Source organism: Macaca thibetana, chromosome 19 (genome assembly GCF_024542745.1).
Source record: "Macaca thibetana thibetana isolate TM-01 chromosome 19, ASM2454274v1, whole genome shotgun sequence".
NCBI lineage: Eukaryota > Metazoa > Chordata > Mammalia > Primates > Cercopithecidae > Macaca > Macaca thibetana.
Window position 1 is genome coordinate 30,818,276 of NC_065596.1, and position 26,395 is coordinate 30,844,670.

At 52.0% G+C, this 26,395-nt stretch overlaps 1 protein-coding gene across 5 annotated transcripts in view; it reads left to right on the top strand.

Moving 5' to 3' along the window:
* MYH14 (myosin heavy chain 14) overlaps nt 1–26,395 on the top strand; it is a 105,824-nt gene that overhangs the window by 33,451 nt on the left and 45,978 nt on the right. For 3 of the 5 annotated variants that reach the window (XM_050771435.1, XM_050771436.1, XM_050771437.1), the window contains 12 exons: nt 3,954–4,049; nt 6,687–6,805; nt 8,834–8,986; nt 9,558–9,731; nt 10,392–10,565; nt 12,409–12,523; nt 14,659–14,757; nt 16,749–16,936; nt 18,597–18,718; nt 20,098–20,167; nt 20,864–21,024; nt 22,988–23,096. In XM_050771435.1, the coding sequence (XP_050627392.1) occupies nt 3,954–4,049; nt 6,687–6,805; nt 8,834–8,986; nt 9,558–9,731; nt 10,392–10,565; nt 12,409–12,523; nt 14,659–14,757; nt 16,749–16,936; nt 18,597–18,718; nt 20,098–20,167; nt 20,864–21,024; nt 22,988–23,096 (1,580 nt within the window). The remainder of the gene's footprint in view (nt 1–3,953; nt 4,050–6,686; nt 6,806–8,833; nt 8,987–9,557; nt 9,732–10,391; nt 10,566–12,408; nt 12,524–14,658; nt 14,758–16,748; nt 16,937–18,596; nt 18,719–20,097; nt 20,168–20,863; nt 21,025–22,987; nt 23,097–26,395) is intronic. The other 2 variants (XM_050771438.1, XM_050771439.1) reach the window with 1 other exon arrangement.

Genomic DNA, 26,395 nt, shown 5'->3' on the forward strand with positions numbered 1-26,395 from the left:
GGAGGTGGGGTGTCCTGTCACCTCCCAGACCCTCCCTGACCCTGAATTGGGACTCACCCCAATTCAGGAGGAGGAGGCAGAGCCGTGGTGGCATCCACATCTGACCCCAAAGCCAGCCCATGATCCAGAGAGAGAGGCGGACACCTCAGTGTCACCCACAGGGAGCCCAAGGCAGAAAGCATTTGGGGCCAATCAATGCAGGGTGTCCATCCATCTCCTTCCCCACTTCACATCTCCAGCTGCCAGCCCTTGGCACCATAAATGCCATGCTGAGAGGTTCAGCAGGTAGCCTGGGGCACAGGGAGGCGTGCCGGCCTCTCACATGAGGCGTCCGCAGGCCGGGCTTGCTAGTGATGGGCGAGTCTGATGTCAGCAACAAGAGCTGACTGCCAAGTCCTCAGGGCATCAGAGGCACCCCGGGGCCTGGCACAAACACAGCTTCGTAAGCCAACTGCAGGAGGCCATTTTATTTGTTTTTTTTTTGAGACAGAGTCTCGCTCTGTCTCCCAGGCTGGAGTGCAGTGGCCGGATCTCAGCTCATTGCAAGCTCCGCCTCCCGGGTTCCCGCCATTCTCCTGCCTCAGTCTCCAGAGTAGCTGGGACTACAGGCGCCCGCCACCTCGCCCGGCTAGTTTTTTGTATTTTTAGTAGAGACGGGGTTTCACCTTGTTAACCAGGATGGTGTCGATCTCCCAACGTCGTGATCCGCCCGTCTCGGCCTCCCAAAGTGCTGGGATTACAGGCTTGAGCCACCGCGCCCGGCCAGGAGGCCATTTTAAAGGCCATTGAGGGAAGCCAGGTCTGGACGGGGTCTAAGCTGATGTTAAGGAATGATCATTAAGTTCGCTGGGCCAGATGTGCTGTGGGTCTGTGAGGATGTGTCCTTCTTTATTTATGGGTTTTTTTGTTTTTTGAGATGGAGTCTAGCTCTGTTGCCCAGGCTGGAGCAGAGTGTGGTGTTGTAATCTCAGCTTACTCCAGCCTCTGCCTCCCAGATTCAAGCAAATCTCCCATTTCAGCCTCCCGAGTAGCTGGGGTTACAGGCGCTCGCCACCACACCCAGCTTATATTTTGTATTTTTGGTAGAGACGGGGTTTCACCATGTTGGCCAGGCTGGTCTTGAACTCCTGACCTCAAGTGATCCACTCGCCTTGGCCATTTAAAGTGTGGGGATTACAGGTGTGAGCCACTGCGCCCGGCCTAGGATCCTTCATTTAATCATATCTGCAAAGTCCCTTTTGCCATGGAAGATCACATTCACAAGTCCCAGGGATTAGGTTATGGGTATTGTTGGGGGCTGTTATTCATCCTGCCACCCCCTCTGAAAACATCAGTATGTATTTCCTAAGAACATTCTTTTACACAACCACAGACCCGCAGTGTCACCAGGAAATCGACTTCAGCACAGTACCATTATCCAGTCCACAGACCTTACACCAGTTGTCCCACAGCTCCAAAAAAAAAAAAAAAAAATTCTCTCTTGCGCATGATAGAGTTTCGCTCTTGTTCCCCAGGCTGGAGTGCAGTGGCCTGATCTCGGCTTACAGCAACCTCTGTCTCCTGGGTTCAAGTGATTCTCCTGCCTCAGGCTCCTGAGTAGCTGGGGTTACAGGTGCACGCCACCACGCCCGGCTAATTTTGTATTTTTCATAGAGACGCAGTTTCTCCATGTTGACCAGGTTGGTCTCGAACTCCTGACCTCAGGTGATCCACCCGCCTCAGCCTCCCAAAATGCTGGGATTGTAGGCTTGAGCCGCTGTGCCCAGCCCTCTTGCTCTCTTTTTTTCCTCGTCATCACATCTCTTTTTTTTTTTTTTTTTTTAGACGGAGTCTCGCTCTGTTGCCCAGGCTGGAGTGCAGTGGCGCAATCTTGGCTCACTGCAAGCTCCGCCTCCTGGGTTCACGCCATTCTCCTGCCTCAGCCTCCCGAGTAGCTGGGACTAAAGGCGCCCGTCACCACGCCCGGCTAATTTTTTGTATTTTTAGTACAGACAGGGTTTCACTGTGTTAGCCAGGATGGTCTCGATCTCCTGACCTTGTGATCTGCCCGCCTCGGCCTCCCAAAGTTCTGGGATTACAGGCATGAGCCACTGTGCCCGGCCCACATCTCTTTACTCTCCTTCAGTCTGGAACTCTTCCTGAGTCTTTCTTTATCATTCATGGTTTTGACACTTTGGAAGATTACAGACTGGTTGTTCCGTCTCTATTTGGGTTTGTTTCCCTGCGATTACATTCTAGTTACACGTTTTTGGCAAGAGTATTCCAGAAGAAATGCCAACCTCCCACCCCCACTCACACACACCTTTTTCTAAGCCACCTTTGTGTTGAAGTACAGTATATACACCAATAAAATGAGCACAAGCCCTTGGCATCCAGCTTGGGGGAGTTTTGGGAGGGAACACTCTATATATCCAGCACCCGGGAGCCCCCCATGTCCCTTCCCACCACCAGTACCCCCTCAAGGTAACCATTATTCTGACTTCTTCTTCTTTTTTTTTTTTTTCTTTTATGAGACAGAGTCTCGCTCTGTTGCCCAGACTGGAGTGCAGTGGCGCTATCTTGGCTCACTGCAAGCTCTGCCTCCTGGGTTCATGCCATTCTTCTGTCTCAGCCTCCTGAGTAGCTGGGACTACAGGTGCCTGCCACCACGCCCGGCTAATTTTTTTTTTTTTTTTTTTTGTATTTTTAGTAGAGACAGGGTTTCACCGTGTTAGCCAGGGTGATCTCGATCTCCTGACCTCGTGACTGTCCACCTCGGTATCCCAAAGTGCTAGAATTACAGGCATGAGCCACCGCGCCCAGCCCATTATTCCAACTTCTGAGTATGGAGTTGTGTTGCCTCTTCTTGGATTTGTTACAAATAGAATCACATGGTGTGCACTTTCTCACCTGGCTTCTTTCACTCGACCGTGTGTTTGTGACATTCATCCATGTTCAGTGAGGGAAGGGGGCTTTGGAGAGGCCGGTTCCACAGACACATTGGCTTTGTAAACGTTCCTGGAGCTGGACGTCTATAGTATGTGTCCCTTTCTGTATGTGTGCTGTGCATAAGTATTTACATTCATAAACCTATGCTAACCTATGCTAACCAGTGCAAGTCACAAGAATCGACTATACTTTATATTTCCACCCTTTTGCACATAGATAGCAGTAAGCCGCTAGTTTTCACTCATTGTGGTAGAAGTCTTTCCATATCACTGTAGACCTTCGTTCATTTCCCTAAGTCCTTTTAAATTCTATTTGCACTGTTTCACAAAATACACAACGTAAGCAGACACTGGTTAAGTATCATAGCGATAGGGCAAACCTCAGATATAATAAACTCAAACCAGAATTCACTGATCTGTTTACATATTTCAAGGCCTGCCCAGTGTCAAAGATGGAGTCTTTTTTTTTTTTTTTTTTTTTTTTTGAGATGGAGTCTTGCTGTGTTGCTCAGGCTGATCTCAAACTCCTGGGCTCAAGCGATCCTCCCTCCTCGCCCTCCCAAAGTGCTGGGATTACAGGTGCGAGCTATCATGCCGAGCCCACAAGTGGATTTTTTTTTTTTTTTTTTTTTTTTTTTGAGACAGAGTCTCGCTTTGTCGCCCAGGCTGGAGTGCAGTGGCCGGATCTCAGCTCACTGCAAGCTCCACTTCCCGGGTTTACGCCATTCTCCTGCCTCAGCCTCCCGAGTAGCTGGGACTACAGGCGCCCACCACCTCGCCCGGCTAGTTTTTTGTATTTTTAGTAGAGACGGGGTTTCACCATATTAGCCAGGATGGTCTCGATCTCCTGACCTCGTGATCCGCCCGTCTCGGCCTCCCAAAGTGCTGGGATTACAGGCTTGAGCCACCGCGCCCGGCCACAAGTGGATTTTAAGCTGAGGGGTGGTGATATAATTTGCCTTAAGCTTTTTAAGACCAAACATCAGGGTCCAGAGCCACACGTGACCTCTGTCCTTGTGTCCCCAGCCATGCTGCGGATGGTCTCAGCAGTTCTGCAGTTCGGCAACATTGCCTTGAAGAGGGAACGGAACACGGATCAAGCCACCATGCCTGACAACACAGGTACTGCCCCCGGCCTGCCTGCCCACGACCCCCAGCCCCCGCCCAGGTGGTGCCTAGCCCTCCTGCACCCCTGTCCCACATAGAAAGCATCTCCCTTCCAGCCACACCTGTCTCCATCCCAGGATCACTCTGATTTCCTTTTTTTTTTTTTTTTTTTTTTGAGACAGAGTCTCGCTCTGTCGCCCAGGCTGGAGTGCAGTGGTGCGATCTCGGCTCACTGCAAGCTCCGCCTCCCGGGTTCACCCCATTCTCCTGCCTCAGCCTCCCGAGTAGCTGGGACTACAGGCGCCCTCCACCACGCCCGGCTAACTTTTTGTATTTTTAGTAGAGACGGGGTTTCACCATGTTAGCCAGGAAGGTCTCAATCTCCTGACCTTGGGATCCGCCCGCCTCGGCCTCCCAAAGTGCTGGGATTACAGGCATGAGCCACCGTACCTGGCCGATTTCCTGCTTTTTGCTGAGTCTTTGCCAAAATAACATCGACCGCTCTTTTCCTGATTCTGAAAGTGTGAAAGTGAACCACGCAGCACGACAGAGGGGAACGGCAGGAGCCCATCCTCCCAGACCCTCTCGCCCCACAGGGAGCCACCATTAGCATTTGGCATAGCTTCTCCAGCCTCTGCGCCCTGCAGAGACACTTCTTTTTGCCTTTCAAGAACAGAATTATAGTCAATATCCCCTACTTTAAACCAAAATAGAAATAGCTATGTTTATTATTATAAAATAATACAAGCTGGAAGGGGAAAAATCGGCATGACAGAAAAGTAGAAAGGAAGAGAGAAAATTACCCATAATCACCTGTAATCCCAGCACTTTGGGAGGCCAAGGCGGGTGGATCACTTGAGGCCGTGAGTTCGAGACCAGCCTGGCCAACATGGCAAAACTCCTTCTCTATTAAAAATACAAAAATTAACTGGGAATGGTGGCGAGTGCCTGTATTCCCAGCTACTCGGGAGGCTGAGGCAGGAGAATTGCTTGAACCCGGGAGGCGGAGGTTGCCATGAGCCGAGATTATGCCATTGCACTCTAGCCTGGGCAACGGAGCAAGAATCTGTCTCCAAAAAAACAAAAAGGAAGAAAAAGAAAGACAATTACCCGTAATCATGCCCCCAGAGATAATTGCTGCTCACATTTTGGGATGTGTCTCTCTGGGCTTTGTTCTGTGTCTGTATCACTGTGGATATAGATTGTCACAGAGATGGAATCGTGCTTCACCCCCTCTTCCCCTGGAGACAGCAAGAGCTTTCTGTCCTGGTTATGAAATCCGACGGGCTCATTTCTAAAAGCTGCACAGCACAGAAGATAGGAGGACAGGAGGCATTACCCCACGATGCTGCTGGTAACAGCATTACCTGAGGCAGCTGGGGGCTCTGTTCACAGGCACCCGGCAGGTGTGCCGTGCACACGCACTTACTCATTTGTTTTACAAAACTGGAGTCAGACCCTGCAAACTGTTTTGAAACCTGCTTTTTTTCCCCCTGAATGCTTTGGAGATAATTTTCAGGTTATTCACAAGAACTCTACTGAGATCCGTTCCCTCCCTCCCTCCTTCCCTCCCTCCTTCCTTCCTTCCTTCCTTCCTTTTAGACAGAACTGTATTGGGATTCCCTCCCCTCCCTCCCTTCCTTCCTCCCTTCCTCCCTCCTTTTTTCCCTCCCTCCCTCTCTCCCTTCCTTCCTTCCTTCCTTCCTTCCTTCCTTCCTTCCTTCCTTCCTTCCTTCCTTCCTTCCTTCCTTCCTTCCTTCCTCCCTCCCTCCCTCCCTCCCTCCCTCCCTCCCTTCCATCCTTCCTCTTTTAGATGAAGTCTCACCCAGGCTGGAGTGCAGTGGCACCATCTCAGCTCACTGTAGCCTCCACCTCCCGTGTTGAAGCAATTCTCCCTGCCTCAGCCTTCCGATTATCTGGGATTACAGGCATGCACCACCATGTCAAGCTAATTTTTGTTTTTTTAGTACAGACGGGGTTTCACCATGTTGGCCAGGTTGGTCTCAAACTCCTGACCTCAGGTGATCTGCCTGCCTTGGCCTCCCAAAGGGCCTCCCTGGGATTACAGGCAGGAGCCACCGTGCCCGCCTCCAGTGTAGCTTTTAGTGACTGCAGAACATTCTTTCAAATGGGCCAGGCACCTGTAATCCCAGCTGCTCAGGAGCTGAGGCAGGAGAATCCCTTGAACCAGGGAGGCGGAGGTTGTAGTGAGCTGAGATTGCATCACTGCACTCCAGCCTGGGTGATAAGGGCCAAACTCTGTCTCGAAAACAAAACAAAACAACAACAACAACAAAAAACACATTCAGAATATTCTTTCAAATGGACGAAGCCCGACTCATCTAACCAACGCCCGCTTCTTGGGCCCTCAGGTTGTTTCCTGGTTTTCTCCGATTATAAACAACACTGCTCTGAACATCCTCATGGTGCGGTCTTTGCTCACGTGCGGGTTATTTTGCCAGTTCTGGTTCCTGGAAAGAGAACAGCTGGGCAGAGAACGTACACACTTTTGGGACTCGTAATGCCTCTCCTGGGAAAGGCAGGGCCCGTCTTCTGCTCCCCCAGCAGTGTGGGGAACGGTGCCCTCTCCCTTGCTGGGCAGCAAGCGCCTCTTCCCGGTGCTGATTGGATCTTGGTGCCTCTCGCCCTCAGCTGCACAGAAGCTCTGCCGCCTCTTGGGACTGGGGGTGACGGATTTCTCCCGAGCCTTGCTCACGCCTCGCATCAAAGTTGGCCGAGACTACGTGCAGAAAGCCCAGACGAAGGAACAGGTAGGCAGGGCTGGCAGTGGGCAGGCACAGGAAGAGCCAGGCACCCTGGCCCTGGGTCTTTAAACCGCGTATGCCGTTTTTCCCACCACGCAACAGACTTTTGCTGAGTGCCCGCTCCGTTACCGATCCTGGTCTAGGTGCCAGGAATAAAAGCAGTCGTCAAGACAAATACCAGGCCCTCAGGGACCTCAAGTGATAGTAAGGAAATGGATAATAAAAGTTAAACGGGATGTGGCTGAGAGTGGTGGCTCACGCCTGTAATCCCAGCACTGTGGGAGGCCAAGGTGGGAGGATTGCTTGAGCGCGGGAGTTTGACGCTGCAGTGAGCCGTGATTGCACTACTGCACTCCAGCCTGGGTGACAGAGTGAGACTGTCTCTAAAAAAATTAAAGTTAAAAAATTTAACAATTTGAAAAAACAGGATATAAATGCAACATGGTATTCTAGAAAAACAGAAAACAAAAGCTCAGGATGCTTTTAGATGGTGAGAGCACCTATGAAGGGGAGGTGTGGTTGGTCAGGAAAGTTCTCTCTAAGGACATAACATTCGAGGTGAGACCTAGACGGTTTGAGGCAGACGGAACCGCAAGTGTAAAGGCCCTGGGGGTGGAGCAGGCTTGGGGAGTTGGGAGCATTAAGCGGGTCAGTGAGGCCGGGTGTGGTGGCTCACGCCTGTAATCCCAGCACTTTGGGAGGCCAAAGAGGACAGATTGAGCTCAGGGACAGATTGAGTTCAAGACCAGCCTGGGCAACATGGTGAAACTCCATCTCTACTAAAATACAAAAATTAGCTGGGCGTGTGGCACACGCCTGTAGTCCCAGCTACTCGAGAGGCTGAGACACGAGAATCACTTGAACCTAGGAGGCAGAGGTTGCAGTGAGCTGAGATCATGCCACTGCACTCCAGCCTGGGTGACAGAGCGAGACTCTGTCAAAAAAAAAAAAAGAAAAGGAAGGAAGGAAGGGAGGGAGGGAGGGAGAGAGGAAGGAAGGAAGGAGAGAGAGAGAGAGAGAAAGGAAAGAAAGAAAAAGAAAGAAAGAGAGAGAGAGAAAGAGAGAAAGAAAGAAAAAGAAGGAAAGAAGGAAAAGAAAGAAAGAAAGAAAAAGAAAGAAAAAGAGAAAGAAAAAATTGAAGGAGGTCAGGTCAGTGAGGCTAAAGAGGAAGGGAGAGAGGGTGGGTGAATCCACAGTCAGAAATATCAGCAAGGGGCAGATCATGCAAGGTCTTAGGGGCCACAGCAAGGAGGTGAGTTTTATTCAAAGTACATAGGAGGCCAGTGAGGTTTTAAGCCAGGGAGTGGCTTAATTCAGTTTGTCTTTCACAGAAAGATCCCCTTGGCTGCTGCATGGAGAATTGGGTTCAGGGATGCAGGTAGAGACAGGGAGACGTAAGGAGGCTGCAGCCAGAGTCTTGGCAATCATGGGAGCTCACACCAGGGTGGTGGCAGGGAGGGTGGAGTGGAGCGACCACAGGCCAGGGAGGGTTTCGGAATCCAGCTTTTGGGCAGAGGCCTCTGCTGGCCCTAGGCTGGGCAGTGAGGTGCCCAGATGAAGTAGATGCTGTGGGGGACAAGAGGAGTTTGGGAGCCACACTGACCCTGGTTCAAGCTCAGCTGGGGTACTGTTGTTAGTTCCCATTTTACAGAGGAGAAAACTGAGGCACAGAGAGGTTTATTCACATGCCTGAGGTCACACAGCCCCCAAATGGCAGAGCTGGGATTCAAACCCAGGTTGTCCGGCTCCAGAGTCCACGCTCTTAACCGCTGTGCAGTAGAAACTGGTTTGAGGGGTGAGGGGAGGATTCAAGGGCTGACACACCCGAGCCCGTCACATAGTACCTGACGCACAGTCGGACTTCAGGAATGTCTGCCTGTTGTTCGTGGCATCGTTCTTGATGGTATTTCTGATCAAGGAGCTGGGAGGCGACCTTAAGGGGGATGAGCTGGGGGCCCTTCCCCGGTCCACCTCCGACGTCTTTCAGTCTGCCGATGTGCAGGCTGCGCCCTTACCACCAGCCCTGCCCCACAGGCTGACTTCGCGCTGGAGGCCCTGGCCAAGGCCACCTATGAGCGCCTCTTCCGCTGGCTGGTTCTGCGCCTCAACCGGGCCTTGGACCGCAGCCCCCGCCAAGGCGCCTCCTTCCTGGGCATCCTGGACATCGCGGGCTTTGAGATCTTCCAGGTCTGCCCTCGTGCTGGGAGGGGGATGCCGACTTCCTCACTCCGGTCCTGGTCCTTTCTGAAGCCCTGGGTCTCTCCCCTTCTCCCTGGTCTCTGTCCCCCTCTCTCTCTCTGAGTCTCTGTCCCCCCTCTCTCTGGTCTCTGTTCCTCTCTCTCTCTGGGTCTCTGTCCTCTGTCTCTGGGTCTCTGTCCCTCTCTCTCTCTGTCCCCCTCCCTCTGGGTCTCTCTCCCCTCTCTCAGTGTCTCTGTCCCCTGTCTCTGGGTCTCTGTCCCTCTCTCTCTGGGTCTCTTTCCTCTTCTCTCTGGGTCTCTCTCCCCTCTCTCTGGGTCTCTGTCCCCTTTTCTCTGGGTCTCTGTCCCTCTCTTTCTGGTCTCTGTTCCTCTCTCTCTGGGTCTCTGTCCCCTGTCTCTGGGTCTCTGTCCCCATCTCTCTGGGTCTCTGTCCCCCTCTCTCTCGGGTCTCTGTCCCCCTCTCTCTGGGTCTCTGTCCCCCCTGTCTGGGTCTCTGTCCCCTGTCTCTGGGTCTCTGTCCCTCTCCATCCTCCCGGCTCATGTGTCCTGCGTCCCTGCAGCTGAACTCCTTCGAGCAGCTCTGCATCAACTACACCAACGAGAAGCTGCAGCAGCTCTTCAACCACACCATGTTCGTGCTGGAGCAGGAGGAGTACCAGCGTGAGGGGATCCCCTGGACCTTCCTCGACTTTGGCCTCGACCTGCAGCCCTGCATCGACCTCATCGAGCGGCCGGTGAGCCCAGGGCCCCTCCCAGCCCACAGAGGGTTCAGCTCCATCTCTCCCAGCATCTGCGTGACCACGGTCTAGCTCCTCCTCTGCTGGGCCTCAGGATGCCCCATGGGTTCTGTGAGGAAGGTGACAGCACCTGCTTCCTCAATCTTTTGTGACCATAGGTGATTAGGGCTCAGAACGTGCCTGTCACAGGGCCTGGCTCGAATCATTCGTTTAATCAGGGCTCTCACTGTAACTGTCGTTCTCACATTTGTTTTTATGTCCAAGTGTGACTTTTTTTTTTTTTGAGACGGAGTCTCGCTCTGTCGCCCGGGCTGGAGTGCAGTGACCGGATCTCGGCTCACTGCAAGCTCCGCCTCCCGGGTTCACGCCATTCTCCTGCCTCAGCCTCCCGAGTAGCTGGGACTACAGGCGCCCGCCACCTCGCCTGGCTAGTTTTTTGTATTTTTTAGTAGAGATGGGGTTTCACCGGGTTAGCCAGGATGGTCTCGATCTCCTGACCTCGTGATCCGCCTGTCTCGGCCTCCCAAAGTGCTGGGATTATAGGCTTGAGCCACCGCGCCCGGCCAAGTGTGACTTCTAAGAGCTAAAAATCAGCAGCCACCTGAGTGTTCAATATTTGGGGATCTGACTTACTCTCCCCCTGCTGTCGATGGCCAGGCCAACCCCCCTGGGCTCCTGGCCCTGCTGGACGAGGAGTGCTGGTTCCCGAAGGCCACAGACAAGTCGTTTGTGGAGAAGGTAGCCCAGGAGCAGGGCGGCCACCCCAAGTTCCAGCGGCCGAGGCAACTGCGGGATCAGGCCGACTTCAGTGTTCTGCACTACGCGGGCAAGGTAGGGGCTGGGGCCAGCCTTGGGGCATGTGAATGGGAGTGGGGATCAAGAGGTCTCCACTGGCTACAGATGGGGGGAGGGTCTAGAGGGAAAACCGGGTCCTCCTGAGGTCCAGACAAACAGAGCAGGGGCTAGGAGAGCCCAGGGAGGAGCAAGGACTCTGTCCGATGGGATCACCAAAAACTTCCTCAAAGAGGTGATATTTGCAGTGGGTTTTGAGGGATGGGTAGGAGTTCATCGGGAGGCGATCTATGTGCATTTTATCCACTTATTCAGCAGACGTGTGCAGGCTGCCATTTGTGTGCCCAGCTCGGTGCCAAGCAAAGCTGGATACACAGATCAAACATGGTTTCTCTCCTCACAAAGATCCCTATCTAGGAGGGAGGCAAATACAGACCATCAGGATATAAGGTCAATAGGTGTTTGAATAGAGGCAGCTGAGGGTAGTGTCAGAGCCCAGAAGAGAAATATCTGGGAAAGCTTCACAGAAGAGAATATGCTCAATCTCAAATCTCCGCCAAGGGCCAGCAAACATTTTCTGTAAAGGGTCCGATAGTAAATAGTTTCAGCTTTGTGGGCCAGACGGTCTCTGTCACAGCTACACAATTATGCTGTGGTCACACAAAAAGAACCACAGATAATACATAAGTATCTTCAAGTCCCCAAGGAAAAAGAAAGGAAAAACAGACTGAGATACAGTTTGGAGGGCTTTCCTGCCCCCCGAAAGGCCCCCATGAGTTTGACTATGAAGACATAAATGAAGGTTCTATTCCAATAAAACTTTTTTTTTTTTTTTTTTGAGACAAAGAGTCTCGCTCTGTTGCCCAGGCTGGAGTGCAGTGGCGCAATCTCGGCTCACTGCAACCTCCACCTACCGGGTTCAAGCAATTCTTGTGCCTCGGCCTCCCTAGTAGCTGGGATTACAGGGGCCTGCCACCATGCCCGGCTAATTTTTGTATTTTTAGTAGCGATGGGGTTTCACCATGTTGGCCAGGCTGCTCTCGAACTCCTAACCTTAGTTGATCCACCCGCGTAGGCCTCCCAAAGTGCGGGATTACAGGCGTGAGCCACTGCACCCGGCCTGTTCCAATAAAAGTATTTGCAAAAAGAGGTGGCAGGCTGGATTTTGCCCGTGAGCCATAGATTACTGATCCCCGGTTTTGATGATGTGGACCAGGCAGCCCCAGAGGATGGGCGAAGGGTGGGAAGGGCTGTCCAGGCGGAGGGAACAGCATAGACAATGGCTAGGAGGCAGGAGATTCCACGTGTTCTGTGTGTAGCCCTCAGTTTCTTCCCCAGACATACTCCAGAACTCCCCTTGTACCCAGCCCTCTGCTAGGCCGTGAGTCAGATCTGGGCCCTGCCCTTGGGGGGCCGCTGTCTGGTGGGGGGCACATATGCAGAGAATTGTAGTGGCCAAGATCGTGACTCTGTGGAGCCCCAACGCAAAGCCCTGAGTACCCAGAAGGAGCCAGTCATGTGAAATCCAGAGACAGAACCCCAGGTGGCAGGAACCGCAGGGGTAAAACCCTGAGGTGGGAGTAAGCTCGTGTGTTTAAGGAGCAGTGCGGAGGCCAGGGTGGCTGGAGAGGAATGAGGAAGAAAGTGGTGGCAGTGGAGGTCACAGAGGTTTCTATGGCAGGGGACATAGAGAGGAAGGAGAGAGAGGGGGCCATGCCGGTGGGGTGCAGTTCAGAATATGGACACAAGGTGGCACCGGTGCTCTCTTGTCCATGGTGAGCTCCAGACCTGGGAGTCTCAGAGCTTCTGGAAGGCTCCTTAGGAAATCCAGAGAATGTCTGAGCCTGCAAGTCATTGCCCTCCTCTACCTGACTTCATTCAGGTTGACTACAAGGCCAATGAGTGGCTGATGAAAAACATGGACCCTCTGAATGACAATGTCGCAGCCCTGCTTCACCAGAGCACAGACCGGCTGACAGCAGAGATCTGGAAAGATGGTAAGGACCTGCTTCCCCGACTCCGGCCTTGGGGGTCTGTGCAGCCATTCGCCCAACCCATAGTGTGAGCACTTTTGTTTCAGAGGCTGAGATCTGAACCTGAGTTTTCTGCTCAGACCCAGAGCAGCCTGTGTCACAAATAGTATTTCAAATCAGTGATGGATGGATCCATAGATTAATTGTTTGATTTGATTGATAAGCCAGCATCCTTCTCAGAGATAAAACACTCCTCCTTAATCAGAAACAAGACAAAGATACCCACTAACACTGCTGTTAAACATCGCTTTTTTTTTTTTTTAGCAATGCTAGCCTATGCAATCAGACCAGAAAAAAATATGAATGTCAAAAAGGAAGAGGTAAACTTATTATTTGTAGATGGCCTGTGTTCTCTAAAAAATTAAGAGATTTGGCCAGGCATGGTGGCTCATGCCTGTAATCCCAGCACTTTGGGAGGCCAAGGTGGGCGGATCAATTGAGGTCAGGAGTTCAAGACCAGCCTGGCCAACATGGTGAAACCCCATCTCTACTAAAAGTACAAAAATTAGCCAGGTGTGGTGGCACATGCCTGTAGTCTCAGCTACTTGGGAGGCTGAGGCAGGAGAATCACTTGAACCTGGGAGGTGGAGGTTGCAGTGAGCCAAGATTGTGCCACTACAATCCAGCCTAGGTGACCGAGTGAGACTCTGTCTCAAAAAAAAAAAAATTCTACTGAAAAATAATTTATAACAACCAGAGAACACAGAATGATGATGTTTTGCAGGTCAGTCAACTTTTAGGCTTTGCTTTGTTTTCTTACAAAGTTCTCTTCAAGCCCCCAGGGAAGAAGAGAGAAAGAACAGACTGAGATACAGTTTTGGAGGGCTTTCCTTCCCCCAGAAAGGCCCCCATGAGTTTGACTGTCTTTTTGGATTGACACTTCTAGGGGTCATAGGCAGAGATGCCAAATGCCCTGTGGTAGGACTCTGACCTTTTCCAAGCCTTTTCTGCCACCGCCCCTGTCCCCACCCCTATCCTTAAAGGAGGTTTGAGAAATGATTTTAGAAAGCTGGCAGAACTAGCATCCTGTTTTTTCCAGGTTACAACTTTCTGGCATTTGTCAGTTTGCCTTTATCTTTTATTGAAGTGAAAAGGCAGCTGTAGAAATACCAGTCCATGCAATTTGGCAAATTGAGCAAGACGAGTGGTTCCCAAAACACACTCACAGAGCAAAAGAACACGGAGGGTCTTGATCTTGTGAGCTGATGCTAGAGAGATAGATTTTATGTTTGTGTCTCATGTAGTATTTACACAGGAGATTGGAAAGCAGGGTTTGATGTTCAGGAACAGAACCAGATTACGCTATGAGAATCATCTCCCGGCTGAAAATCTGCTGCCCTTTTAAAATATTTGTGCCCTCTTCATAAACACCTGATTCTCTACAGTGAGCCCTCATTTGTCACACTCTGTGTGTGCCTGACTCTCAGAGGGTTCCAAGAGAAAAAGTGGAAGCCGCAAAACCTGCTGGCTCAGCCTCCCAAGTAGCTGGGGAGCTGCCATAATGTCACTTCCTTCATAATCCTCCTAAACAAAGGCAGTCACGAGGTCTTCCCAGATTCAAGGAGCTGCAAGACACAGGCAAAGGGTGTCAATACAGAGAAAAGTGGGGAATCGGGGCCATTTTTGCCCAACCTATACTAGAGCTGCTTTGAGCCCAGAATTGTATGCCCATCATCCTGACAGCCCAGGGAAAAAGGTAAATGAGATTAGCTCTCCTCTGAGAGGCAAAAACAAGTGGCGTGGGAGCATCACATTCATTCTTGAGCTTCCTGGCAGCCAGAGCAAAAAGGGCTACCTATTAAAACAGATACAACCTCTGGAGGGAGAGATTTTTTATTCTTTGCACTGAATTCTTACAGAGGACATTCGTCCTTTTGGCCAACAGTGTGTGGATACAAAGATGAATAGGAATTCAAAAGTTTATGGCCAACATTCTGGTTTTCCCTCTTGCTTTGCTCTGCTCTGTGCTGTTGACTAATAACCCTTTCCTCTCTTTCTTCTTGCCACCTCCTTTCCTTCCCCTCTTTTCATGCATCTCTCCCTGACATCTCTCTGCCATCTCCCCTCCACCCACCCACACATCTGTCCTCACTCCCCAGAACACGGGGGTTTCCAGCAGTTCTCTTTCCTTGGCTCCTTCCCACCGTCGCCCCCAGGATCTGCAGAGAGGTGCAGCTCTGCTGTTTCTCCGCCAGGGGGTGGGTGTCTCTGTGCATCAATGGGTGAGGCTTGCTGGAGGAGGAGGGTGGACCTGTTGGGCTGGGGACCTGGGTTTGAACATCTGTCCCCTCTCCTCTCACTATGGAGGTCTCTCACTCTTCCTATCCCTCCTTGTTGGCTCCCTCGGAAGTTTCCAGACTCTGTAGCAGCAGAACGCCTTCTTCTAACTAAACTGCATGTAAAAGTACAAACAAGTGTGATAGTGCCAGCTGGCATTTCTTGAGCACTTACTATGTGCCGTTCACCATGTGAAGCCCCTTTAGAATTATCAACACCTCATTTGTGTAATGGGGTAATAGTACTAACACTCACCTCATGAGTGAGCACAGAGAGGTTAAGTAACTTGCTGAGGTCACACAGCCAGTAAGTGGCAGAGCTGGGATTTGAACCCAGGACATCAGATTTCAGAACTTTAGCTCTTATCTGTGCTATGAGGACTTCATAAATGATAATTATCATTTTGAAAATGACAGGGAGTATGGGGTAGGGGAGACAGTTGAACCTGGGGAAGAAAATAACATATTTGAGCCCCTGCCATGACTTGGCCCTGCCCTAAGCACAGATTATCTAGTTGATGGCTGATGCCCCTTGAATGGGATGATTTTTGAAGGACATCAGATTCAGCCCTAGCTGTGGGTTCCTGAGGAGCCTGGCATGATTTAACACATAGAATTTGGGCCAGGTGCATTGAGTCACCCTTATAATCCCAGCGCTTTGGGAGGCCAAGGTGAGAGGATCACTTGAGGCCAAGAGTTTGAGATTAGCCTGAGCAACACAGGAAGACCCCGTCTCTAAAAATAAATTTAAAAATCAGTGGTGTGCGCCTGTAGTCCCAACTACTTGGGAGGCTGAGGTAGGACGATCACTTGAGCCTAGGAGATTGAGGCTGCAGTGAGCTGTGATCACTCCACTGTACTCCAGCCTGGGTGACAGCGAGACCATGTCTCAGAAAACAAAGAAACAAAACAGAATTCGAGACAGTACCGATGGAGGGAGTGGATATTTTTTGGATATTTTTCACTACCGAAAGCAGCACCACCAAGTGGCAATAGAGAAAATAGAATCTTTTTGTTGAGACGGAGTCTCGTTCTGTTGCCCAGGCTGGAGTGCAGTGGCATGATCTTGGCTCACGGCAACCTCTGCCTCCCAGGTTCAAGTGATTCTCCTGCCTCAGCCTCCCAAGTAGCTGGGATTATAGGCACGCACCACCACACCTGCCTAATTTTTTGTATTTTTAGTAGAGATGGGGTTTCACCATGTTGGCCAGGCTGGTCTCGAACTCCTGACCTCAGGTGATCCACCCACCTTGGCCTCCCAAAGTGCTGGGATTCCAGGTATGAGCCACCGCGCCCTGCCAAGAAAATAAAACCTCTATGAAATCAGGCATTCTGGAAAAATGGTTAACATGGAGATCATTTGCCCTATTTCAAATATTGCATATAATGCAATAATTTATTACATCTTGTAATATGTTTCAGATTCCTAAAATGCAACTGCAGTGATTATGTTATCACTGTTTTCTCTCTCTGTGCCTCAGTTTCCAAATCTATAAAATGGGAATGATTCTTACAGGCTTATAAAGCCATTGATGTAAATTGCTTTGAGCAGTGCCTGCCAGAGCATCTATGCTAGGTAAGCATTTGCTGTTATTGTCATCATTTATTGTTAAGGAAAACAGAGATCATGTCCTTGAAGAGAAGAAGGGTCAAAGACCAGGGTTTGAGAGGACTCTTACTGTCTGGGTTCTAATCTTGGATCTTCAGTTTCTAAGCTGCGTGACCTTAAGCACATTCTCCCACCCTTCAGAGCCTCTGTCCAATGGAGCTGATAATATCTACCTTACAGGCTGTGTGAGGTCCTTCATATGTAAAGTGTCAGTTGTGATAAATGATAAGACCCTTGACCTTTGGCCCGGTCCCTAAAACTGATCCCTGACCTCCTTCTGTCTCTCTGTATCTCCATCTGACAGTGGAGGGCATCGTGGGGCTGGAACAGGTGAGCAGCCTGGGCGATGGCCCACCAGGTGGCCGCCCCCGCCGGGGTATGTTCCGGACAGTGGGACAGCTCTACAAGGAGTCCCTGAGCCGCCTCATGGCCACACTCAGCAACACCAACCCCAGTTTTGTCCGCTGCATTGTCCCCAACCACGAGAAGAGGGTGAGTGACTCAGCCTGGGGAGGAAGGGATGGCTGTGGCCGTGGGTTAAGGTTTGGCCTCTGGACTTGGCTGGAGCCACATCTGATTTGAGGACCCTCTCTGATTGACTGTGTGGCTTTGAGCAAATTGCTTCTGTTCCTAGGCTCAGGGTCCGGTTGGGAAAATTCATCCATTCATATAACTTAAATGTATTGAGCACCTACCGTGCTGGGAACAGGTACTGGGTAGGCATTGGAGAGAAAAGCACAGCCAACTCCTGTTCTCAGGGAGCTCACAGTCTGATGGGGAGCACAGGCATTCATCTAACCACCCACAATGAATGCCCAGTTAAATCTGTAGGGGTGGTAAGTGTCACATAGGGCTTGATCTGGTCAGTGAAGTTAGGGAAGGCTCCCTGGGGGAGGCGATGACTGAGCCCTGAAGGATACGTGGTATTCCAGACAGAGAACAGTTTGTACAAAGGTCCAATGGTAGGATGGAGCATGCGAGGTACAAGGGATAGAAGAAGGCCATCAGGGCTGGGGTTGTTGCATAGGTGCGACAAGACCATGGCCAGCCTCACTGGCCACTGATTTTCATGTTGAGAAAATCAGAGAATGGGCCCTACAGAGAAGGGTCAATGGGAATGGAAAACTACGCTGTTTGCCATGTTGCCCAGGCTGGTATCGAACTCCTGAGCTCGAGCGATCCACCCACCTTGGCCTCCCAAAGTGCTGGGATTACAGGCGTGAGCCACCACGCTCGGCCTGAGATCCCATCTTTTATCAAATCTAAGACATGTATTCCTCCCCACTAGCGTCTCCGAAGTCGAGATGTAGCTTACTGTCAATGGCCTGTCGGGGTTTAATTGCCAGGCTTTTTCCTTTCTTGGTGGCATATTTAATGACAGCATGTGCCATTTGAATTTTTGTACTGTTTAGATTTTTGCCATTTGTGTATTACCGTTGAAAAGAGAAAAGGCGGCCTGGCACGGTGGCTCATGCCTGTAATCCCAGCACTTTGGGAGGCTGAGGTGGGAGGACTGCTTGAGCCCAGGAGTTCAAGACCAGCCTGGGCAATGGCAAAACCCCATCTGTACTCAAAATACAAAAATTAGCTGGGCATAGTGGCGGGCGCCTATAATGCCAGCTACTCAGGAGGCTGAGGCAGGAGAAGCTCTTGAACCTGGGAGGCGGAGGTTGCAGTCAGCTGAGATCATGCCATTGCACTCCAGCCTGGGCAAGAGAGCAAGACTGTCTTAAACAAACAAACAAACGAAACACCATGATTTACCAGCTTTGGACAGACATCAGCTTCCCAGGAGGCCTTTTGGCGATTCTCCTGCGTGCAAATTCAGCCCTGCCCGCCTCCCGCCCTGCGGATCTTTTCTCCTTAGCACTTAGTATTTCTTCTTTACTAGTGACTGCTTCACCTAGGGTATTTCCAGTTTCTCTCACTGAACTCTCAGTTCCCCCAGGGAAGGCATTTCCCCCTGGCTTAAGCATTGCTGTGTTCCCAGGGCCTAGAACAGTTCCTAGGCACCTAGTAGGTGCTCAGTAAATTGCATATGGAAACATAGGAAATTGCCACGCTTGACCGTTTGGCGCCCCCGTGTGGCCGCCGCTGACACCACCCCCCCCCCCCCCCCCCCCCCCCCGCCGCGTGTCCGTCCTCTCCCCAGGCGGGGAAGCTGGAGCCGCGGCTGGTGCTGGACCAGCTTCGCTGCAACGGCGTCCTGGAGGGCATCCGCATCTGTCGCCAGGGCTTCCCCAACCGCATCCTCTTCCAGGAGTTCCGGCAGCGGTGAGCGAGAGCGGGGGCGGGGGCCCAGGCCCGGCGGAGGGGCTGGGTGGGACCCGGATTTGGAAGCCGACACACCTGCATTCAGGTCTCCACTTCTTGCTCCTTCCGAGCTGGGGAAGTTGAGGCAGATTACTTACTTTGCTGAGCCTCAGTTTACTCGTCTGTGGTATGGGAGAACAATAGCCCACTTGATGCACTCCCGAGAGAAAGCACACAGAGTCTGTGGGGACCTGGGGTACATTGCTGCTGCTATTTAGGGCCGTGGTCCCCAGATCATGAACGTGAAATCACTGCATGGTGTTACAAATCTGCATGTCTTCAAAAATGAAGTAGAAGGCCGGGCGCGGTGGCTCACGCCTGTAGTCCCAGCACTTTGGGAGGCCAAGGCAGGTGGATCACCTGAGGTCGGAAGTTCGAGACCAGCCTGACCAACGTGGAGAAACCCCGTCTCTACTAAAAATACAAAATTAACTGGGCATGGTGGCGCATGCCTGTAATCCCAGCTACTTGGGAGGCTGAGGCAGGAGAATCGCTTGAACCCGGGAGGCGGAGGTTGCAGTGAGCCGAGATTGTGCCAATGCACTCCAGCCTGGGCAACAAGAGCAAAACTACGTCTCAAAAAAAAAAAAGAAGAAGAAGACAGAACAGAAAATACCAAGGCCTAATGAGCAAGTAATACAGCAAATATAACAAAAATGATGCTTCACACAAGCTATGTAGAGCAGCACCGTCCCTTAGAAGTAGAATGGAAACCTTGTACGCAACTGAAAATTTTCTAACAGCTACACTTTTAAAAGTGAAAAAAATGAAATTAATTGTAACAAGATATTTTACGAAAGCCAATACATCCAAAATACTGGCCAATACTGGCCGGGCACCGTGGCTCATGCCTGTAACCCCAGCACTTTGGGAGGCCGAGGTGGGTGGATCACTTCAGGTCAGGAGTTTGAGACCAGCCTGGCTGTCATGGTGAAACCCCGTCTCTACTAAAAATACAAAAATTAGCCGGGTGTGGTGGCACATGCCTGAATCCCAGCTACCCAGTAGGCTGAGGCAGGAGAATCGCTTGAACCCAGGAGACAGAGGTTGCAGTGAGGCAAGATCTCGCCACTGCACTCCATCCTGGATGGCAGAGCGAGACTCCATCTCAAAAAACAAACAAAACAAAAAACTGAAACAGCCAATCATTTCGATCATTGTCCATGTTGCTGTCCTTGGTGGTGGCATGAATGCTCAGATGTGAGTTTTGTGACTGTCCTTGTTATTGTCACCTTTGTTCCTGTTGTGTGTCACTCTGAGCCCAGTGCCTGGCCCGCAGCAGGCACTAGGTGAGCCTTTGCTGTAACTCTCTCCTCCCCACCCCTCCCTGCTCATTGCAGGTACGAGATCCTGACGCCCAATGCCATCCCCAAGGGCTTCATGGATGGGAAGCAGGCCTGTGAAAAGATGGTGAGTGGGACAGAGCCTGGCGTGTGTGTGTGCGTGCGTGTTTGTGGAGACATACGCGTGTGTGTGCAGGCGCGTGTGTCTGTGTCTGTATGTGTGTGTCTGTGTGTGTGTGCATGTGTTTGTGTCTGTGTGTGTGTATGCATGTGTGTGCAGGGGGCCAGGTGGTGGGGCAGTGGGGCTGGGATCTCCCCTTCATTGCCCTTTCTCATTACTTCTCCCTATCAACGCCCCCACCCCTGCTTCCTCATCATCCCCCATCAACCCCCTACCCGTCACCCCATCACCCCCTCTCCCATCACCTCCCTCCCCCATCGCCCCCTCCCTATAACTCTCCTCCCCATCACCCTCCTCCACATCACCCCCTCCCCCATCACCCCCTCTCCCCAATCACCACCCCTTCCCTATCACTGCCCCTCCTCCTCCATCATCCCCCTCCGCCATCACCCTCCTTCCTATAACTCCCCTCCCCATCACCCTTTTCCACATCACCCTCTACCCTATCACCCTCCTCATCACCCCCTCCCCCATCACTTCTCCCCCATCACCTCCCTCCCCCATCACCCCCTCTCCCCAATCACCACCCCTTCCCTATCACTCCCCCTCCTCGCCACCCCTCCCCCATTACTCCCCCTCCTCACCACCCCCACTCCCCCATCACCCGCCTCTCCATCATCACCCCTCTCCCACCCCTCACAGATCCAGGCACTGGAACTGGACCCCAACCTCTACCGCGTGGGACAGAGCAAGATCTTCTTCCGGGCCGGGGTCCTGGCCCAGCTGGAAGAGGAGCGAGACCTGAAGGTCACTGACATCATCGTCTCCTTCCAGGCAGCTGCCCGGGGATACCTGGCTCGCAGGTGGGCGGCCACGCTGTCTCCCGGGGTCCTGTTGGCCGAGGCTGGGTCAGGGAGGGGTTGACCAGATGGCTCCAGTGTCAGGGCCTCCAGGATGGGTGTAGGGCTGAGGAGCAGGTGGATGGAGCTGCCGGGTGCCCAGCCTTCTTGGTTCTGCAGTCCCTGAGGAGCCCTGTGGGCAGGCCCCGTACAGAGTAAGACTGGCAACACAGAGGCCAGACTTAGCCATAGGGTGACCAGCTGTCCTAGTGGGCCTGGGACGGGGTTTCCCAGGGTGCAGGACTTCCAGTGCTAACACAGAGAAAGCCCGGGGCAACCCGGGTCAAGCTGTCCGCTCTCCCTGCCCGTTCCCTCGAGGGGCTCCAGTCTGGAGGTGAGACTTGCATGGGCACAGAGTCCCAGTCCCGGGTGAGACCTGCTTTGCTGGGGGCCATAGAGATGCAGCAAGGAGGCCCTGCTGCAGGCCGTGACTGCCCCAGGCCACTCCAGACCACCAGGTGGATGAAGGAAAATGGCAAAGGCGCTCAGGGCAGGAGGAAGCTTGTGCAAAGATCCAACAGTGCAAGATCCTGGCGTGCTTCAGGAATACAGGGCGTTTGCGGGAGACTCTCCTTCCTCCTTAGAAGTGGCTCAGAGAGGCCGGGTGCAGCGGCTCACACCTGTAATCCCAGCACTTTGGGAGGCCGAGGCGGGTGGATCACTTGAGGTCAGGAATTTGAGACAAGCCTGGCCAACATGGTGAAACCCCGTCTCTACTAAAAATACAACAATTAGCCGTAATCCCAGATACTCGGGAAGCTGAGGCAGGAGAACTCAGGAGGCAGAGATTGCAGTGAGCCAAGATCATGCCACGGCACTCCAGCCTGGGTGACAGAGTGAGACTGTATTGGGGAAAAAAAAAAAGCCTCAAAGAATAGAGTGGCAGGAAAGGATGGCCCAAACACCAGGCTGAGTGGGGCCTCGTCCAGAGGAGCTAGGGAGCCATGGAGGGCTGTGAGCAGGGGCGGGGTGGGTCAGCCCTGGGTGTAGAAAGACCCTCTGGACGCATGCCGGGATGGGCGGACAGGAGAGGCTGGAGAAGGAGGCTAGGCAGAGGGGCTGGGGCCGTGGGACAGGGCAGAAAGAGTCAGGGGCAGGGGGGCGAACGGCCAGAACACAGGTCTAAAAGTAATACGAATGCCTGCACACAGTAGGCATTTTATTTTTATTTTTATTTTTTTTTGAGACGGAGTCTCGCTCTGTCGCCCAGGCTGGAGTGCAGTGGCCGGATTTCAGCTCACTGCAAGCTCCGCCTCCCAGGTTCCCGCCATTCTCCTGCCTCAGCCTCCCGAGTAGCTGGGACTACAGGCGCTCGCCACCTCGCCCGGCTAGTTTTTTGTATTTTTTAGTAGAGATGGGGTTTCACCGTGTTAGCCAGGATGGTCTTGATCTCCTGACCTCGTGATCCACCCGTCTCGGCCTCCCAAAGTGCTGGGATTACAGGCTTGAGCCACCGCGCCCAGCCCACAGTAGGCATTTTATGATGGCTAAGTGAAAGGAGCTTGGCTTGGTCAGGCGTGGTGGCTCACGCCTGTAATCCCAGCACTTTGGGAGGCCGAGGCGAGTAGGTCACTTGAGGTCGGGAGTTCGAGAGCAGCCTAGCCAACATGGTGAAACCCCATCTCTGCTAAAAATACAAAAATTAGCCCAGTGTTGTGGCGCGCACCTATAATCCCAGCTACTTGGGAGGCTGAGGCAGGAGAATCGCTTGAACCTGGGAGGTGGAGGTTGCAGTGAACTGAGATCGTGCCCTTGCACTCCAGCCTAGGCAACAGAGCAAGACTCTGTCTCAAAAAAAAAAAAAAAAAAAGAAATAAAGAAAGAAAAAAAGAAAATAAAAAAGAAAGGAGCTTGGCTCTCTTGCTAAGGGGATGGCACCTGGAGGAGCTGAGCCCCCACTCTGCCCCTCACCCGTTTCCCCACCCAGGGCCTTCCAGAAGCGCCAGCAGCAGCAGAGTGCCCTGAGGGTGATGCAGCGGAACTGCGCAGCCTACCTCAAGCTGAGACACTGGCAGTGGTGGCGGCTGTTTACCAAGGTGAGGGCAGCCTGGGGAGGTGGCCTGAGCAGGGAGAGGATAGGGCCTTGGGGCTTGCTCTGCTTGACAAGTGACTTCCTCCATGTGTGCCTCAGTTTTCTCCATCAGTAAAACGGGGCCAGTCGGCCCAGCCTTTGCTAGCTGGGAATCTTTAGTTAGGAAGCGACAAGAAAAATCTGACTCAAAACAACATGGATCAAAGATTCAAGACAATGTGGGCTGCACCTGGATCCAGGGGTCCGCAAGGATTTAAGGGTTCAAGGATTTTCTGGAAGGACTCACAGAACTTAGAAAAGCTGTTGTACTCACAGCTACAGTTTATCACAATACAAAGAAACAGATTGAAAACAGCAAAGGTGCCGGGTGCGGTGGCTCACACCTGTAATCCCAGCAGTTTGAGAGGCCGAGGGGGGCGGATCACTTGAGGTTAGGAGTTCGAGACCAGCCTGGCCAATATGGTGAAACCCCGTCTCTACTAAAGATACAAAAATTAGCCGGGCATGGTGGCGCATGCCTGTAGTCCCAGCTACTTGGAAGGCTGAGGTCGGAGAATCACTGAAACCTAGGAGGTGGAGGTTGCAGTGAACCAAGATTGTGACACTACTTGCTGGGCAACAGAGCAAGACTCTGAAGAAAGAAAGAAAGAGAGAAAGAGAGAAAGAGAGGAAGGAAGGAAAGGAAGGAAGGAAGGAAGGAGAAAGGAAGGAAGAAAGAAGAAAAGAGAAAAGAGTAAAGGTTAAATAGTAATAAAAAAAAAAAGTGCATATCTGTCTTGGAGAGACCAAGCATGAGCCTACAACTGTTCTCTCCCAGTGGAGTCGTGTGGACAACACTTAGCTTTTCCCAGTAATGAAGTATGATAACATGCATGGGGTATTGCCAACCAGGGAAGCTCACCTGAACCTTGATGTTCAGCGTTTTTCCTGGGGCTGGTCACACAGGCATGGACAAGGTCACACACGGTGACCTCACTTACTCAGTCGCCAGCCCCTCCAGAGTCAAACTGATGCCATGTGGCCCAAGGCCCCCACCACAGATCCCACTGTTAGCATAGACTATCCAGGGTGGCCCAAGGCCCCAGGTAAACCAAGGCACTCTTATCAGACGGGACATTCCAAGGACTTAGAGGTTACCTCCCAGGAGCCCATCAAGGGCCAGAACTTTCTTAGGAATGTGCGGGGTTTGGACAACCCAGGCCTGCTGAGTTAGCCCTTTACTGCACAAGGGTCCAAACGGTGACGTCAGTACCCAGTGTTCTACGTCTCCCACTTGGCTTTCCTCCGTGATGATCACCAACAGAGGCTTTCCACACAGGGCCCCCCAGCAGATGGAGTCTTACCCCCAACCACCTTGGCCAGCCTGGTCTGTCTTATCACAGAGCTCCAGCCAGATTCCCAGGTTTCATGCTCATTGGCCCAGCTGGAGTCATGTGACCATCCCAGAGCCAGTTAGTAGGGATCAGATGAGCCAGGCTGGCATCACATCCCTACCCAAAGCGGAGGGTGCAAAGCCAGGTCGCCATGCGCTGTGGAGCTCGGGGACTGGGTGTTTCCCCAGGGGGAAACTGGAGAGGAGAGAGGAGAATGGAGGGAGGTTTGGGCCTGATGGCTGCTTTTGCAAAAGCCCTTTCCTTAGCGTGGTGTCTGCAGCTGCATCTGAGCTACAACAGCTGAGTGGAGTAGGAAAACAGCCAGAAGCTGAGGGTAGTGGCTCACACCTGTAATCCCTGCACTTCGGGAAGCCAAGGCAGGAGCATCACTTGAGCCCAAGAGTTCGAGACCAGCCTGGGCAGCAAAGTGAGCTCCTCGTCTCTACAAAAAATAAATAAATAAATAACTGGGTATACTGGTGCACATCTGTAGTCCTAGCTACTTGGGAGGAAGCATTGCTTAAGCCCAGGAGTATGAGGCTACAGTAAGCCACGGTCATATCACTGCACTCCAGCTTGGGTGACAAGAGTGAGACCCTGTCTCAGAAAAAGAAATAAAAATTAAAACCTGGGGCTGGGCGCGGTGGCTCATGCCTGTAATCCCAGCACTTTGGGAGGCCGAGACGGGCGGATCACAAGGTCAGGAGATCGAGACCATCCTGACTAACATGGTGAAACCCTATCTCTACTAAAAATAAAAAAAAAAAAATTAGCCGGACGTGGTGGTGGGCGCGTGTAGTCCCAGCTACTCGGGAGGCTGAGGCAGGAGAATGGTGTGAACCCGGGAGGCGGAGCTTGCAGTGAGCCGAGATCCTGCCACTGCACTCCAGCCTGGGTGACAGAGCGAGACTCCACCTCAAAAAAAAAAAAAAAAAAAAAAAAAACTGGCCAGGCATGGAGGCATATGCCTGTAATCCCAGCAGTTTGGGAGGCCAAGGTGGGTGGATCACTTGAGGTCAGGGGTTCAAGCCCAGCCTGGCCAATATGCTGAAACCCCGTCACTGCTAAAAATACAACAGTTAGCTGGATGTGGTGGTGGGCGCCTATAATCCCAGCTACTCGGGAGGCTGAGGCAGGTGAATCACTTGAACCCGGAAGGTGAAGGTTGCAGTGAGCCAAGATTGCACCACTGCACTCCAGCCTGGGTGACAGAGCAAGGCTCTGTCTCAAAAAAAAAATAATAATAATAAATAAATAAATAATAAATAAACAGAGCCAGGGTGGCCTGTAAAGTCTCAAATATTTCCTGGCTGGCCCTTGAAGAAAATGTTTGCCTACCTTAGGTGTTGGGGGTTGGGGTCAAGTAGGATTTGATTGGCATCAGTTCAGAAATGTGAATGATGCCTGTGAAAGATGCTAGGAGTTGGGGCAGAAAAGAAGAGAACAGAATGGATACAGAATTGGGTGGAGAGGAAAAGAATCAAGTAGACTTGTGTAGAACGGAGTAGAATATGATAGAACAGAATTTATCAGAGCGGATCTCACTTAGCAAGGGGAACGAGCTTTTGTGAAATTTTTGTTTCAGTACTGTGTGTACCTCTGTCACTGCAGCCTGAATCATGCCATGTAAAGCTCATCTCTCACTAAGGATCTTGGACTAATAGGCTTAAGAAACACTGGCCCTTGGCCAGGCACGGTGGCTCATGCCTATATCCCAACACTTTGGGAGGCTGAGGCGGGTGGATTACCTGAGGTCGGGAGTTTGAGACCAGCCTGGCCAATATGTCGAAACCCTCTCTACTGAAAACACAAAAATTAGCCAGATGTGGTGGTGCACGCCTGTAATCCCAGCTACTTGGAAGGCTGAGGCAGGAGAATCGCTTGAACCTGGGAGGCAGAGGTTGCAGTGAGCTGAGATCGCACTCCATTG